Here is a 17,993-nt window from a genome sequence, read left to right as displayed (position 1 = left end):
AGCAGCTAGGCCAAGTCATAGTTCTCCAGAAAGCCTGCATTTGTTGTTCTACAGACAATAATGTGTGAGATATGAACAGCTGGAAAATAAAAAGGTAACCGTATGATTACAAGGAGCCATTAACAAAAGCTCCATCTTTGCCTAACAGTGCCTCAATTTTAGGGTGCTCCACTCTCAGTACCTTCCCTGCCGCAGTTGTATCAATGCAGTATTTCTAAAATACTGTCCCACCCACTAAAAGGAAAGGAGGACAGAACTACAAGAGCCTGTACAGGTTACCAGTCCTTCCAGTATGTCTGTCTGGCCAAAGGTGCAAGTGTCTCTTCCTATACTCACAACTGGAACAGGATTTCCATCCTGGAGGGCAGGAGTGCAGATTTTATCTTTATATAGCACTAGTACTGATCAAGACAAAACCAAGCTTCTCAAAGCAACCCCACATCAACAAAGACTGGGCACTGACCCGGTTGTCTTTAAGTATTTCACTGGGCCACATGGATTTATTTATCCTGTATCTCTAACCCACTTAAATGACTACAGCTTGTTTGCGCTTGCTCCAGACTCCTCAACTTCCAGTAGGCTTGAAGAAAGCTCATATTTTTTCTGCCCCCACCCCCTTTTTCTTTAAAAAAACCCCTCTTTGTAACACTACTGATTTCTCTCTTGCTAATCATTGCATACACCTGTCAGAAAGACACTACTAACACATTTGAAGGTTTGGATTTGTCAAGTCAGCTGAACACCAAGAGGTTTCATGCCTTTCACCTGTTAAGACAGAGAAATGCAGTCTGGTTTCGCTCAGAGGAAGGGTCCCAAGGAACTCTCTCACCACCTGCTGCAGGGAGCAGCTTACCAACATCTGTTCAGCACCAAGGGAGAGTTGCATTTCAGGCTGAACCACGTCCACTTCCATCCTGCCCTTATGCACCCTACGCATACAGCTCAGCTGGTCTGCCCTGAGGCTGACTTGAGGTCCCTGATGCAGAGTTAGGCAAGCAAGGCCCCAAAGGGAAGATTAAAAGAGGAAGGAAATGGGGAAATTTCATAGGAAAAGTACATTAGAGTCTGTAAGAAGAAAGCAAGCTCCACCACAGGGTAAATCAAACTTTCTCTAGTCCACGCCCCACCTCAGTTTGCAGATGACATTACCTGGATGCTTACCAAACCGGTTTCAGGCCTGCGGTACTGACCCACACTGATTCTATACAGAGGAACCAAGCAATTTTCTATGTTGCAACTGCTCTCCTCCCTCCCCCCCGTGCCATCCTTCACATTTGACAGACACACTAGATCTATAAATCTGAGCCTCCACCTCAAAATCAAAAGGTTTTCTCGACCGGTCATCAGTCTCTCAGGCTAACCACGTATTCATAAAGAGGCCAAAGATAGAAGGTGGAGCACATGGCAGAGGAGACTTGTGGTCTCAGAAGTGAAGCTACAGCTAGTAATCCCTGCTTTTCCCCTTGTGACAGGGAATCACTCAGGCTCATTTTTATACAACAAAGTTGTGGATCCTGCATAAGCCTGTAAAACTTCAAAACAAACTCACAATGAAATAAAGAAGGTACCTCTAACCTGTAGACTTTTCCTTCTTTCTATTCAGGCAACCAATCGGTTTGGGATTAGCACCTTTACAGTATTAACAGCTGATACCTGAATCACGTTTTATGAACCAGCAGTAGCAGAATTTAATGGGAAGCTGTTTCACTTCATAATACAATTCACATTGTGAGGTATGACTTTTTCCATTATGAAACTAGAAAAATATATTCCCAAAGTCCAAATCAATAATTTAAACTGATAATGAAAATAGAATCAGGTGTTATCTAGGAAGACCTGTCCCAGTACTGCAAGTTTGGAATTAAAAGATTGACTGGGGCAACTCAGGAGGGAGTGTGAGTTCTTCTTAGCGTTTCTCTTCTCTCCACCTTTCTCTGAAGGGGCATCTTCAGGGTCTTTTGCACTTTCCCCTTCACTATGGTCCGGAGCTCTTTTTAAAGTGAATTTCTTGTTTTTCTTCAACGAGTAAAATTCCCGCATCAGGTCTTCCACCTCCCACTGCTCTTCCTTCCGCTTCCTACAGCAGTGCAGCGCTGCAGGGTCTATAGGATGAGCTTCGGTGTTGAAGACGTATCCTCCAGCATTCAAGACGCATTCCCCATATGGCGTAATCACCACATCAAAGACCGATCCATCATTGTGAATGAAGTTGTCTGGGTCAAACAGCAGGTACAAGTATTTTACCGTTTCAGCCAAAAAGAAGGATTCCATGCGATTATCCAGTCTGTGATCTCTCAAGTCTTTGATCTACAAGATAAGAATTACAGTGGGTTACAGTTATGTCAAATTCAGTAAGTTAGGAACTTGGGGGGAAAGTAAAACCAGCTTGCAATTCATTTCAGTTGAACAGTACATGGCACCAATTCACCCTGTATTTTAATCAGTTGTACGCAAATACATCACAAGGCTTCAGATGTTTTGAATTAGCATAGTCTAGTGATAAGAAACAGGAAACTAACAATCAGGAGAAATGCACTTCCTATCTGGGCAAGGAGGAGAAGAGTGAGTAGGCTTCCCATCATTTTCCCCACTAAAAATAAATCATAAGGCTTTTACCTACTTCCCAAATCACAAGGCCTAATTCCCAATATTGGTAAGAAGTTTTTTGTAAAATAGAGCTTGACAGTATGTTTGAAATCTTCTATTAAATGATTTTAGAGAAATCACTTACTGCAATTCTTTTGTGTTTCATCAAATTTTCAAGGCATAGCGGGAAAGCAGAATCACACAACTGGTAGGCAGAGAGCCTGCTGAGCTGGAACACCCAGTAGCTACCAAGATACAGGAGGTAGGAGAAGCTTCTGATGCTTTGCCATGTTTTGGGCTCTGGTGCAACAGCCAGTGACAGAATTTGGCCCACTGTTCAGGGCTGTGAGGGAATTTACTACCAGAAACATGACCAGTGGTTACCAGATCAGCTTCAGAGGAAAACAAGGGGTTTGTTTGAAAAAGGAGTCACGTTTCAACCAAAGTGATCACTTGACTCAATGGCAAAACATCATTCATGAGAACACTTTCTAAAAGCTGATTTTTAGCAGCCATGTAGCCGACTTAACAGTTATTTAGTACTTACAGTAGCAAATCCACAGTCCACCTTGCTGATTTTCTCTATTGATTCCACTGCATCTCTTCCCAGTTCTAAGAGCATGGGATCTCTTGTAGCACGGTACAGATACATTGCACTCTCAATCAGCTCTGCAAAAAACCCAAAGACCCAAATGTTTGCAAGCGTAAGGATTACCAAGCCACATACACAGGGAAAACGGGATGTCCCTTTAACTGATTTAACACTACCATTTTAAGATAATCAGGCAAACAGCTTAGCTTGCCTTGTATTTCCTCTGGCTCAAAGCACAGATACTTGCTTGTACTGAAGATGTGCTACAACGAAATTGCATCAGCTCAGGTAAGACTGCATAATGCTCCCTCCCACATTCAGAGAGTGGGAGGGGAGCAAGAGAGAAAAGGATTAAAATTGGTTGTCAAAGGAAGAAAAGAAAGATGCTTCTAGAAAGGATTACAGAGGAGAAACTCAACCCCCAAAATACAGCTTTTAAACAAAACTGTAAGCTCTGAAACAGGGGTATCTAAACCACCACAGGATCAGGCACTATGGAAATACTCTATATAGGCACCATATGCATCGTACTGTGTTTACTTACTAAAGAAACAGGTCTTTTTGGATGCTATAATACATTTGCAAGTTAATGCTGATGAGTATTTTTGGTAGAAGTGTCCAATGTCGACGTCACTTGAACACTCAGACCAAAAGGAAATCAATTATTCTCATTTACAAAGTTTTACTGACCTAATCATCAGGTATGCTTTCTTTTTTTGTCAGAGTTGTAAAAAAAACAGAAAAAAACCCCAGATAATTTTATTGCAGTATCACAGACAACATATAATCCTCTTGTATGTTGAGCTTCGCTAGTGCAACTAGAATTAGTTTATTTCAGGAACTCAACAGAACTAGAGTGGTCTATCCACACTCACTTTTACTTCCTAAATTTAAAGGACACAGGCAGTCACAATAACATTTCGCGTGACTTTAAAACATCCCATGTCAGAGAATCTAACGCTTAAACGTGTCAAATCCTACACTGTGAACCCAATTTGTTAAACAGGCCCCCCCTGTATGGTAACGTATGGTTTGCTTCCTTGAAAAGGCAGTCCTGCCTTTGTGAATGGCAGAAAGCAAAACGCGTAGCTTTGACTATGGAAATCACTGGTAAAACGCATGCAGAAGCTAAGTCAAAGCAAAACTGGGGAGGAACTTTTGGAGGCCAGGTGTTGCTAACATTTGATTTTACCACCAGAGCAAAAGCAGGACTCCACGTTCCTCTCTATTTTATTTCTGCTTACCAGGCCGGAGTGGATATCCTTCTCTCTTGTCCACCGTATAGCCCTGGGGAATGTTGTAGAACTCAGGCAGCCCACCAAACTGCTTCCAGACGGTGTAATAGTTGAGGAAGGTTCGCATGGCATTATCTACATCCCCAATTAGGCTCTGAGAGAGAGGAAACAATTAGCAAAGTAAAATCCGAGTGAAGAAGAAACAGCACAGGAACTGATGCAATGACACTCCTATAGTCAGAGATAGTGACGGAAATGGGTTGTTCAGCAGGTCTGAATGGTGTAAGTAACACTGAGGCATGATGCCTTCAGAATAGCTAGGACTAAGGAGATAGGTGCTGCTTTTCTGTTGGATCACATTCCACACACCTAAATAATATGAAGACTCTCTCATTTTTAGTTAATGGAAGGCTGGGTTTCTTCCGTCAATCACAGCATCCAGTCTATTTCAGTGGGAATAACAAAGTCCCAGATCAAATATAAGTATTGATGTGAAAGCAAACCTCTCAATGGGAAAGTATTCCCATAAATAAAGCATTTTGAGGCAGGGGAAAAAAGAGGTGTGATTTTCTTTTGCCTTAGGTTCCCATCTGGATTATGAGACCGCTCTCAGTGGAGTTTGCTACAACAAAAGTGCCCTCGCATCACACTTCATGGGAGAATGTCTTTATAGACCATAAAGTCAACATCTGCTCTTCTACAGGCTCAGACTACTGCAGATATCACCAGAGATCAAAACAAACTTTTAAACCAATGCAGATGAGGGTTACATTTGTAACTTTACATTAAAGACCGACCCAAGGCAGATGAACAAAATCACCATGTGCTACTGGTATGACAGCTCTTACCTGTAGGCCTGGCCAGTAGGCTTCCAGGGACTGAAAAACAGGCATGGACACTGTTCCTTTGTACATCTGAACCCAGAGGTACCAGTCATCAAACTTTGTGTAATTTTTGATAGCTTTGTTATATTCTATAAAGAAACATAAATGGGTAGGTAATCCAACAAAAAAAAAAAAAAATCTTTTTTTTAAGAATGAGAGAAGCCCCCTTTTCACTTGAGCCATGTCAAACAAATGACTTCTTCAGGATGCTCACTTTGGTAACTCGCTGTTATTACAGCTTCTTCAAAAGTATTACAAACACACACTTCAGGAACAGTCTTGAATGTACCCTATTAAATTCTTCATCATCTTCTTCCACATGCAGAGTTTCCAGAGGTGCGGCCAAGGAGGCATTCCTGGGACCCTTCACACAGAAAACAAACTGCTCACCTAGAAACATGGACATCAGCTCCTTGTCCTGCAGGAGAATGGCTCCTTTAACCAGGTACTCAAAGTAGGAGTCCACTCCTGCCCCAATGCCAGCATCTTGGGCCACCCACTTGGCAGTTATCACATCAATGTGGTTACCAACCTGGAAGAAGTGAGGGGAGGAGGAAAGAGGAAGTTAAAGTGGAAATAAAGCTAAACTACTAAATTATAATTAAGAAAATCCCCACAACACAACCACACAAGAAAACCTTGTCCTTTTTTCAGACTGTCCATTTCACAGATTCGCAGTATCTATACCAACTAGCATTTTCTCCATTACAAGACACATGTATCAGTATCAGAGAAGTACAAACTGTAGAAAATATAACTTGTGAATTTTAAGCTTCTGATATTAATGCTGCACTGGCCAAAACAACACACCATTATTCTACTGTGAAAATGCACAATTTCAACATGATGTGTCTGGTCCTAATATACCCTACAGAAGAGTAGAGGAGGAGGAGGAGGAACAGATATACAGATGGAGGCCAAGGATGTCAAAGGCATGAGAGCTGCCATACTAATATTTAAATAAATCCTTCAAATCTGGGAGTCTTCAGCCTAGAAAGAAACCCAGATGATGGGGAATATAATACACAATCGTGACTTGCTCAACAAAGGTGAAAAAAACCCCAGCTATTTAGTTTCTTTCTTCAACAAGGACTAAGGGTACAAACAAAAAATAAACAGATCCCAAAGCAAACAAGAGGGAACACTTCTTTATATAGCATAGCAATAAATCTGTTCCACTTCACCTATGCAACACTAGGAGCTCACACAGGTTCAAAAAGCAGCTGTAGAAATTAACTGAAGAAAGATTGACCAGGAGATAGCAAACACAGAGGTAATGCTTCTAGCTCTGGATATTCCCAAAACACCAAAGCTGCAGAGGCTGGGAGTGTCCTGTTGCACTTGCTGTACTTTTATTCTTGTCATAGGCTGTTGTCACACCAGGCATCAGATAGACCTTTTCTTTCATCTGTTACAAAAACTGCAATACCTAGTAGAAGGCATTTGTCTCCCAACTCCATCTGTTATGGAAAGGAACAATGGTGTAACATTGGGTCACACCACTAAAGCAGAGATATGGATGCTGCACGTGTCGAGGAACAATGTCAAACACATAACTTCAGCCCAGTTATTAGCACTGTGCTTATTTATCTAGTTCTATCTCCTCTCTGTTTATGCTTTTTACACTTAGAATCACATCCACAAAACTACACAAAAAGCAGACCAGTAAATTCAAAGTCCATGCCTCACTCACCAGCCCAATATCTGAGCGATTTTTCCACAGTGCCTTCAAAGCCTTCCTGGCAACATCCTCGAACACTGGGTCACCTGTAAGGTGGCTTAAAGTGGCAAATTCCACTATAAATGTACCGATTCCAGCAGTACAGGTAACTGGGGTCTCCCCAGGGTTTACTCCGTGCAGCAAGTTCACTGTTCCATATGGCATCCCCGTCGGGGTCTGAAAAGCTGAAACAATGGGTTTGGTTCACATGAAAGCATTCACCGTTAAATCTGACAGACTGTCAAGCAGACGCGTGCTTCACATTCCACCACACACAGGCAAGAAACAAGACAGGAGCAATTGCAGTAACTGCGAAGAATGAAACAAGAAGTAGAGTGTGATTTTGGGAGGGGCAAAGAGGGTACCCCAAGCTACACAGTCCTGGGCAGGTACTGCAGATCTCTTCCACCTTGCCCAGAGCAGCAGACTGCATCCCTACTTTTTTTTTTTTTTTACAGCATAAGCAGGGTAGTCAAAATAGAACTACATACACTGGTCAAAGTGCAAACACTGAGCTTGTGATTACTCAGCGGTAGCCCAGGGTGCACACCGCACAAACTGTCATGCTGTGAGGGCACACGCCCTGCAGCAGCCCACAGAGGGGTAGATAAGGCTGCATCATCTTGTCTTTACAGGCTGATGTTTCACAGCCTTTAGTTATTATTTAGATTAAATATATTTCCCCTCAACAAGCAACAAAAACTGATGTGTTAAGCACATACAACACTTGGCATGCATATATACAACTGGTACCACATGCTTCACAATGTTTTCCCCACAAGCTAAACTTGCTTCGAGCTCAGGGAACACAGGACTGGTTTATAAGTTTACACATCAAGCAGAGTCATCTTCATCAAACACATCAGTCACCTCAAGTACTTACCCGGCAGGAGTTTGCGAGCTGCTTCCTCCGCCATCCTCAGGAGAGGTCCAGAGCATGGCCAGCCCACTTCTACTTCAATGCCAGCCTTCTTTGATAGCAAGTGAGCGGAGAGGAGACCACCCACCACTGGAAGTGCACAGTAAGAATCCCATTAAAGAATGTGGGGGGGGAATGATATCTGAAACCAGTTCTGTTTATTTGTATTTATGATGATGCAGAGGCAGTGATTCTGGAGAAGAAAAGCAAGATGGCTCATCTTTAACAGCCTAATTCAGCACGCCACAAGAATGGTTTGTTTCTTCCTGCCTGTTTGCAACGGGCAGCAGATCTATTTCATTCATTATTTTAGAAGCGTAAGATCCTACTTGCCCTACTACACCTGCACTGCCTTGCAGACAATCAGAGCGCTAACAGTATAATCAACATGAACCTCTGTGAGAGGAATTCTGTTTCACATCTTCCAGACAGCTTAATACTATGTTTGTGTAAAGTAGTACAGTGCACCTTCTTAAATTCCTTGGAGAAAAATGTCTAGGCCAGAGCCGAGAATTTCAGCGTGCCTGACAGAGGCAGGGAGTTATGAGCCCTTTTCACAGGCCTGTCTACTGTCACATAACAAGCACAAACAAAGAAATTACACTGCTGCAACAACTGGCTCAGCAATATTTGACAAGAGAAACAAAAAAAGCATAACTAACAGCTTTGTTCCCTGCCAGATGGCACTGAAGCAGTTAGGTGCTTGCCCGGGTACAAGACTCTGAAGGCCTTCGCGATTTTCAAGAAAAAAAAGTTTCACTTTATGACACTAAATAATAATCTCTATTCCAAAACACCATGTAAAAAAAGATGGTATACAATTAGCACTGTTTCAGTGGAAAATATGTTTACTCCAAAACATTCCATAAAACCTGGCACTAGAATACTGAAACTGCCACGTCTACTTCTGTGCGTGTTGAGGCAGGAAGCAGAAAGGTGATGTGCAAAGAGAAAAAAGGAAGTGATACTTGTTTGGGATTTTTTTCTGTGTTTACATGTCCTGTTACACTGCATTACAAATTCACTCTAACTGCTGCCTGGCATTACCTCGGTGTACATTTCAGAGACCCGTACAAGAAGGAAATCCAGCATAAACACCACAGAAAAACCCACCTCACCTCGAATGTTAGTTTCGAAGACAGATGCATTGACATCAATATCAAAATCCACCCCTTCCTGCAGCACGTTGACGACTCGCTGAAACTCTGAAACATTTCCCAAGATCTGCAGGGGAAGCAGGACAACAGAGAAGAAAGATGAGAGTTCACGGAAAAACAGAGGTGCAATTCAGTGTTAGGGGTTAATTCTAGTTTTGGTTTAGTATTTTGAGGAATCATTAATTACAAGTAGTACTCAAAAAGCAACTGGCAGTTTAATCTCACTTCAAAACATTTTCTTCAGGCGCTTCAGGTCTTTATTCCAGAGTTAGAAGGTGCAGGGGCTGAAAGCTCCGGCCACCCGCCACCCAGGGCTGGAGCGAGGTGAAACGCAAAAGCTCCTCGGTCAATTAGTAACTGATTTCCGTCACTACCGCACAGACCCCAGCTGAGGAGAAGGAGCCTGACAGCGGGCTGGAGCAGAGGGCCGAGCCCCGGGGGGCGGGGGGGCAGCTCGTACTCACTAGCAGGGTGTCCAGGGCGTCGATCAGCGTGAGGGAGAAGCTGTGCGAGGAGAGAACCGACGTGAGGCCCGGCGGGGAGCGGGGGGGGGACGGACGCCCGGCAGCGGGACGCCCCGGGCCCGGCCCCGCGGCAGGCGGTGGGCGATGCCCCGTCCCGGGGACGGCCCCTACCTGCCCCAGGTGTCCTGCCCGTCGCACGTCAGCGGCCGCAGCTCGTCGTAGGGGAAGGCGCTCTCCAGGTAGTGCTCGTAGGCGTGGTAAAACATGGCGCGCACCCGCTCCCTGAGGCACAAGCACAGCCCGCTCAGCCCCGGTCCGGCTCAGCCCCGGTCCGGCCCCACCGCCCGGCCCCGCGCTCACCGGTAGGAAGCGACATCCGGCCCCCGGGAGGCCGCGCCGGTGCCCGCCGTTGGTGCCAGCAGCCGCAGCGCCCACAGGCACAGCAGGGAGCCGAGCGACGGCAGCATGACCGCGCCCGCCGCAGCCTCACCGGCGCCCGCCCCGCCCCCGGCCGCCAGCCAATGGTAGCGGCCGGAGTGGGCAGCGCGTCCGCACGCCACCGGAAATGCCTTAGAGCTCCACGTCTGCTTCCGGGGCGCTCCGGGCTGCGGGGGCGGCCGTGGGACTCTTAGGGCCGTAATTGTGGCGGTAATTAATTAATTACGGCGGTAATTAATTAATTGCGGCGGTAATAATTATTGCCAGGTCTGGCAGTAGCTGCAGTTACCTCTCTACAGAAGGGGGAGGTTCCTGCGCTACTTCACCGGGCAGAAGTGAGCCTCCTGGGGGGGGTCGGAAGGTACCGGGCAGCTGGCAGCGCTGGGGGCGTAGCTCTCAGACCAGGGAATAAACGTAACAAACCCTGTGACGTTTTTATGGTAATGACGCGTTAGCAGCGATGGTGCCGGCTGCCCGGGAAGGTACCTGTCCCGCGTGGGAACAGGGGACGGGTCCTGGCACCGCTTCCGTGCCGTTCCCGCCCGGAGGTGAGGCTGGAAATGGCCCAGAGTGTCAGGGAGGGTCCTGGCCTGTCGGCCTCCCTCCTGGCAAACCGTCCTCTCCCTCCTTCTCCCTCTAATTCAAACCCAGCTTTCGGCAAGTTTGGTGTGACGCCTCAGGACCTGCTTTGGAGATGCCAACATTCGTGCTGCGTGGAGCCCTGTGGCGGTGTCACCCTCACATGCTGGAAGGGGCCTTGTGATCCCAGCGTGCTCCCTCGCCTCGGCGCAGGGTTGGCAGCAGCCAGGTTCCCTGCAAGAAGAATGAGTCCCGGGGGGCACTGGTGCTGTGGCTCACGCCAAGATCTCTGAGCTGGTGGTGCCAGCGTGACTACGCTGACTTTAGCACCCTGCTGTTTAACCAGCAGGTTGCATGTTAACATCAGAGCGATGGCAGAGCTCTGTCTGCACCTGACTCTTTAGACTTTGATTGATCCACAGTAAATCCTTCCCTTCACGCGTGCCCATAGGTGAGGAGGAGCGAGGTGGGACTCTGGCCAGGAGAGCAGAAACAAGAAGTGAAGCGATGAGCCAGTTCTTTGCCTGGCAAAGGTGCAGCGTGTAGAAATCAAAACTAAGCCAGCTTGCTCACAGGAGAGGAAGGGGCACGAATAACCTGAAACTTGTCATCTCACGCTGGTGCTTAACATCAGGGAGGGTTGGCAGTTGTTGATGTTCTTTACTAAAATAAACTCGCTTTACCCCACGGCTCCTCGCCTGGGGCTGTCCCACTAGGTGTCAGTGCACGCTCATGTGCCGGCGTGGCTGCCCGCAGCTCTGCTCTGTGATGGCAACAAAAAGCCACCGAGTAATTTCGACATATTGTTCATTTGCTGCAGCTGTAATTTAGGTTTCTAGGGCCATTTATCATAAAGCTGTCTGCTTTCTTATTCCATGGCTCAAGGCTGCTGGAGTATATCTCGCTGCGTTCCTGGGAGAATCAAAGTATTGGAGTTGATTTCACTAAAAGCTGTCACAGTACATTACTGGAGCGCATTTTATTAAAGTTCATTTTCCAGACTTAAATTTAACAGTGTTCTAGACCACTGTCATTTACCATATACTGGAACAGTAATTTCTCTATCAAAGTCAGTTATTGAATTCTGAAAGTTGACTGAAGTACTTTTGAAACACATACAGTATGTGAGTTGAAAGAAAAACAGGACAAGACAGAGGCAGAGCTGCGCAGTGTCTCTCCACCGGCTTCCGAGGGAGAGCCGGGAAGGGGGGAGCACGCTGCCACCATCGCTGTGGAGGAGGCAGACTCCGTGGAGGCAACATGACAGACGCTAATTGCACTAATTGAAGTGTGGTAATTAGTTGCTGCACCTCAGTAAGCATTTGTAAAATATTTTCATGGAAAAAATGTAGCTGATACCACGGAGTGGAGCTGAGCATCGCAAAAGAGCTTTCTGTCTCTCGACCTGCGAGAGCTGAGAGTAGCAAAGACCAAAACAGAGGATGGGACAGAATTGCTGCTCCGGGGATTGATGAGCAAGAGAGCAGCGGCCGGGAGAGCCAGCTGGATCAAAACTGAGCTGGTTGTGAAAAAGCCGCTTTTGGTGCTGTCCTCATCACCCTCCTTCCCCTTTCTGAGAGCGCTTCAGGCAGCTGAGCACCCTGGGGCGGATTGGGGAGCCAGGTGGGGCTGTGTCCTCCCAGGTTTTTGCTGCCCTGCCTCCTGCCATAGCCGCAGGTTTATTGCAAGCCCCACCGAAGCACAGTGACTTTGTGGTTGCCACCACAGAGGGCTTGAGAAAACTGGCTGGTGGGAGCCAGGTGGGAGCAGCTCCCGTTGCTGGCTGGGAGGGGGAGAGCGCGCCGTGCTGCAGCTCAGGGTGTCGGACAGCCCGGGCTGCTGATGCTGCACGGCGCCTGCGTGGGGGATACGCAGCAACATCTAGGTGGTGGCGTGGCAATCGTCTGCATGTTTGTTAATAAACGCAAATACGGCTGGTGGGATGGAAATTGTTTGGGGGATAGGGTGGTTTTTCAGCAGTGTGCACATAATATCCTACAAGTTACATAGGCTTTGATGCAATAAATGAAAGATGATGCGGGAGGGGTGCTTCCAAACGGGCAGAGCACGTTACTAAAATATTTAGGCCATATCAGAGTTAAGTGCTTCTTCATATGCCTCACTCCAGCTCGTCAGGCTTTCTGTCTTTCTGAAAAGGCCACTGGCAAAATAATACGGAGTTTTGTTTGGATGTGGGGGAGGCTGTAATTATTGGGGCGTTTAACACGTTGGTTTATGACATCTTTAGGCTGAGGACTGGTTTACTACTTGCTATTACCATAAGTGGTGCTGTTGCCCTGCTTGCAATTTTGATGCCCATTAAGATGGAAACTGTATGTAAATCAGGATCGCCCATTAATATTTATAATTCATGGTGGAATGTAGGAGTTTGTCTGTTATGAGAAGAACCGTAAACAGGAATTTTATGAACACTGAAAACTGTTGCTTAGGTGGTTCTCTTGAAATAATTTTCCTTTGCAGCCAAACATCAATTCTTAATTTTAGTAGCACGCATAGCAGGATGGAAACGATGATTGATTTTTCTCCAAGTGCTGTGGGCTGCTTCAGTTGAGATTTCACTATAAAAGACTAGACATTTCCAATTGCTTTTTATAAGTTCAGAATTGATTTTATTTGTTTAGCACCTGACTAACATAATAAAAGACAAAAGAAATATAACCAAATATAAGACACAGAAAACTCACAGGCTACCTGGTTTCTGGTCTTCCTTTCGGTGCTGTGATATCAAGCTATGATGTAATTTATAAAAGAAAGACCTGGACTTGCCGCTGCCTGGGTCCCAGTGCTGCACAGCCCTGCTTTCCCAGGCTGCGAACAGATACGTCCCACCGAGGCGGCACTCAGCAAGCAGAAACGCCAGCAAAAAGTTGTGAAAGGGAGAGCTTCAGCTTACTCTCTTTAAACCTCTTCTTGATTTTTCTTTCGCTAACTAACTTAACTAACGAACGTAGGAACTGTTGGTAGGCAGCAACCAGAGACTTAACGCAGTGAGGGCTCCCGCTCCAAACAGGTCTCTTCCAAAGAGAGTCGTGTGGAAGCTGTTTGCGCCGTGTTCACAAAGAATTGGGGCTCTGTATAGAGTTTGAATATTTTATGCATGTCTGGCTTACTGTTGGGATTTTGACAAGTGAGAAAGCAAAAATAAAACCGAGTTAGCATCACTGTGTCTTGGTTTTTAGTACGGGGATTTATGGCACCCACGTTACGTGACATCGATAAAGTCCAAAGCTGCCACACTTGTGTGAATGAGGTTTCATTTTCTTTATCCAAGCCAGGATTTTCCCATAGGGATTGTGCCTTTGATATTCTTTTACCAGGAGGATTTAGAGGTGTTCAGATGATTGGTGTCTGTAGAATAGAGATAGGCGAACAGGGGACAGGCAGCATTTCTCTTTTACATAAATCCATCGTGTCCCCAGTGCCCAGGGAGCGGGGTCGCAGCCTTGGGTGCAGGCAGGGGAGAGGTGTGGGTCTCTCTGCTGTCGGCCCCTCACGCCACGAGAGTCAGGGATGTCTGCAGAGGAGCTGCCTTCTGCATCTTCTATTTTTCTTGGTGGGCTTGCAAAGATAGAAAAAAAAAAAAAAAGGTGGGGGACAAGAAGGGTTATTCAGCCTTACGCATGGTGGGAAAGGGGTGGGAAGTTTGGTTACCGGCTCTAGCACAGCCAAGATTTTGACCTCGAAGTTCAAAAAAACTTGTATGTCTGGGAGAACCCCCCACCTTTCACAATCACATGGCGAACATGGTTAGAAGGTGCTTAGGGACATGGTTTAGTGGTGGACTTGGCAGTGCTAGGTTAACGGTTGGGCTTGATGATCTTAAAGGTCTTTTCCAACCTAAAAGATTCTGTGATTCTGTGATTTCAAGGGCTGAGTTTACAGCTGGAGAGAAGCAGTGAGAAAATCCTCCCGTGGCTCTCTGGAAACATAGAGAGATGGCAGAGACATTTTATTCCCTAGTTTATGACCGTGTAAAACAAATTCACTGAAACTTGTCATGGAACAAGGATCTTCTGCTGTTAGGTAAAGGTCAGAACAGAGGTGAGTGTGTTTCTCAAAGCAGGAGACCCGGACTATGTGCAGGAGCGTGTAACCGCATGGGTAACCACAGGGGGTGCGGGACCGGGGGAGGCGGGTTTGGAGCTGCTGGGGGGATTTCCCTTGAATTTGGGAAAAGGGAATTTGGTCTGGAGGTTTTTTGGGGGGACAGGGGAGGAAGGGGGACACCACCAGCAGCCACGCTGGGATGGTCCGGGCTGGGGCTTGGCTTGCACAGGAGCCTGAGCAGCAGAGAACGCAGCCTGCTCCCGGCTGACGCCTTCCTGTGGTGCAGTGTGAACCGCACGGAGATGCACCAGAACGTCTGGAGGGGTCACTTCTCTCCAGCATTCACCTCCTTTTTGCCTTTTTATTTTCACTTTCAACCTAAAACTACTTTATTGCAGCTCCACAAAGTATGTCATATATATGACATATTAATGCAGTCAGGTGACAACCCTGATGGCTACCTTCTGTCCCTAGACTTGTTTTTTGACAGGGGTAACTAGTAAGCTCCTCCCTGGTAGTGTTGTTTCAGTCTGCTCGGGGTAATAATCTGGAAAACCCTGAAAGACATTGCTCTCTGTGAAAATTACTTTGATAATTGCCAATTTTGTGACACAGAAATTACCATGAAAACAGTGCAATCAATCTCTGTAAATGGTCATCAACAGAAGCGACCATCCAGCGGTGCTTGGGAAGGGGATGGTTTGCAGTGGGAAGCCAGAGCAGAGGGAAGCCCCGTCCCTGCTGGGATGTGTAGGGTTTGGTCACTGGTTTCAGTGGTATCTCCCATGGGGATGCCTGCTCAGCAGGGCTGGCTCACAGGAGCTCTGCACAGGAGCCAGAGCCGCCTGAAGACCAGTGGTGCCTGGTCCTGGCAGGAGCTGCGTGAGACCCATGCACTGGCCACACCTCGCTCCTCCCCGCAAGAGGGGTGATGATCTGTGCCACTAAATACAGCCCAAACGCAGCTCAGGCTCTGTTATTTCTCTGTCTTTCAGGGATTCCATCAATTGGCTGGGAGAGAAATCCCAGCTGGGGTTTCTGGAATAAACACCTGCTTTTGTGTCCATGCTGTCAGCACTCAGTGCCTTCAAAACCCACATCTCCCAGCTGCTGTATGCAGCAGACTGGGGTCTCCCTTGGTGCACTCATGGCTGTGCACTCATGACATTGTGGTAGCAGATCAGCTTCTTGCCAAGCTTCAGCCTCCATCCATGGATTCATCCATCAAGCCTTGCCCGGTCTGTTGCTCCTGCCCCAGACAGGAAAGGGAGAGGGACACGTACAGCGTGGGTTTCCTTACTGCTTCTGGTCCTGCTCACATTGCATCTCTTGGCTTTTCTGTGCAACCCTGAAGGCTCAGGATTCGCAACGTGTTTATAAGCAAGCTGAGATTCTTGGAGACCCACGGATTCAAGGAATGGGTCTTTAAGGAAGAAAGAAACCCAGTACCTAAAACTTGCTCGAAGGTCTCCAGTGAGGGAGGGCTGCGGCTGCCTGCTCTCCCGGGCTCGGTGTGGGGCAGCGCTGTGCTGTGCCAGCTGGAGGGTGCTCCCGTACACCCCCAGTGACTATAGGGGAGGCCCAGGGCAGGGGGTGGTGAACTGTGGGTGGGAGCGAGCTGGCAGGGGCTGACATCCCCCATCCCAGCACCCTGCGGCATCTGGGCGCTGCTTCCACATCTGCGGGCTGTCACCTGAACGATTCCCCCAAGGCCTTGGCTATGCAGCTCCCGGTGGGACTGTAGGGACATTTGCACGTCCCCTTTTGCTGCCCAGCAAAGCCATGCACAAGGACAGCTTTCAATGGCAAGAACCAGCCCAGAACTGGCCACTTCTGCAGCAGCCTGGACAGAGGTGCCAGCCAGAAAGCAAGGTGCTGACGAAGAGGTTTGTGTTGAAACCTCTTTGGCAAACATTTGGTGGTTTGTAGAGAACTGAAAGAATGAAAACTCTTTAAAAACAAAACTTTCAGTTTTCAGTTGTTAGTTTGGGATTATTGATAAAAATCAAGCATATTTTCACTGGCAGTGACTTTTCAGAGTAGGGTTTGGTGGCTAACCACCTACTCCCTCCGCAGTCAACTAGAACCATTTTGAAGGCAGTTTTGCACTCCGGAGTCCCTGGTCTGTGTCCCCAGAGAGCTCCTGCCCCTCTGGACAGTGCTGTGCAACGCAACCCTGCCACCATGACAGCATCCCAGACGTTCATCTGTGTCTGGCACAGGAAGGGATGCTGTGCCTTTCTGCCTGCTGCTGCTCTGGACCTCCGCAGTGATGGGGCTGTCCACCCGGGTCCCCAGTAACCCACCCAGAGCTTCATGTCTTCTTTCATTCCTCAGCTTCTCATCTGTTCTGCTGCTCCGTTCCATCAAGTAAGAACGTGAAGCTTCTCACTGGGGTCCCTGTAGCAGCACTTGGGAAAACACCTTGCTGTCCAAACTGGGCTTAGACAACTGCCCTGTTGCTCCCTGCGTCCTTCTGCTGCCAGCCCCCCAAGGTAGCTCCTGGGACCACGGGAGCCCCTGGGAGGGCTACGGCTTTTGCTGGGCCCTTGTGATGCTCTGGTCTCCTCTTCTCCCAGGGAAAAGCCTGTTCTGGTGCTGGCTGCAGGCAGATGAATGACCACAGCGCTGCAGGGAAGTCAGGCAGCTGACAAAGCTGCCAACATGGAAATTATTTTTAAAGAAATCTGTGTGCCCTTTTTGTTAACAATTATCGTGAGTGGTGAAATAGCGTCTGTGTCACAAGAGGACTGTTTTCATGGCAGTTCTGCTGCTGCTGTCTGAATCCTCAAATGTCAGCGGGCCGGAAGGCTCCTTCCTCTCTTATTTGAAGATTATATTTATTTCTCCTCTGTGGATGTTTTTTAGAGCCTGCTAGAGGGCCTCGAAGACAAGTGCTGGCTCTGCTTTCATGTCAGACAAAATGCATGTATTGAGGCATTCTTCACCGCTCCAGCTCCGAAGCTCCTTTGAGGCAGTGAGGTGACATGGTGGCAATGGTCTCTCAAGGCTTCCGGATGGGACGATGACAGGCTGGCAGTGCGAGACTCCTGCAATGACCTCTAGTTCTGCCAAAACAAAAGCAGGTTCCCATTGATGTCAGCACAGCAGGAGGTCTCCTGAGCTCCAGAGGTGGATGTCCACTCTGGGAGTGACTGAGCAGAGGACAAAACCACCACCTGCCTCTGAGCTTCTTGTCTTTGGTGAACCCAACCGTTTTGTTTACTGGTGTACAATGGAGAAACCAGCAGTGGTACAAAGGGATGCCCCAGCCACTCATCCATCATGGCATGGTTATCTGCTGCTCAGAGTGGGTAGAGGATGCCACGGTCAATGGGTGCACAGGACCTT

At 47.4% G+C, this 17,993-nt stretch overlaps 1 protein-coding gene and 1 long non-coding RNA gene across 2 annotated transcripts; one reads left to right on the top strand and one right to left on the bottom strand.

Annotated features, from left to right (window-relative positions):
- Positions 1-1,663: 1,663 nt before the first annotated feature.
- Positions 1,664-10,052, bottom strand: EDEM2 (ER degradation enhancing alpha-mannosidase like protein 2). Its single transcript, XM_054845619.1, has 11 exons — positions 9,918-10,052; positions 9,729-9,839; positions 9,558-9,597; positions 9,055-9,160; positions 7,901-8,026; positions 6,991-7,202; positions 5,688-5,829; positions 5,262-5,386; positions 4,423-4,567; positions 3,134-3,255; positions 1,664-2,307 (listed from the first exon to the last, which is right to left on the bottom strand). Exons 1-11 carry the CDS (start codon positions 10,022-10,024, stop codon positions 1,816-1,818), a joined length of 1,728 nt encoding a protein of 575 aa, XP_054701594.1. The 5' UTR covers positions 10,025-10,052; the 3' UTR covers positions 1,664-1,815.
- A 77-nt stretch (positions 10,053-10,129) lies between these two features.
- Positions 10,130-13,756, top strand: LOC129214257 (uncharacterized). Its single transcript, XR_008579644.1, has 2 exons — positions 10,130-10,205; positions 10,647-13,756. It is a non-coding gene; the product is annotated as an uncharacterized LOC129214257 (long non-coding RNA).
- Positions 13,757-17,993: the final 4,237 nt, after the last annotated feature.

This window comes from Grus americana, chromosome 17 (genome assembly GCF_028858705.1).
Source record: "Grus americana isolate bGruAme1 chromosome 17, bGruAme1.mat, whole genome shotgun sequence".
NCBI classification, from domain to species: domain Eukaryota; kingdom Metazoa; phylum Chordata; class Aves; order Gruiformes; family Gruidae; genus Grus; species Grus americana.
The sequence above is the reverse complement of the archived record's forward strand: the minus strand, read 5'-3'. Positions and strand labels throughout refer to the sequence as shown.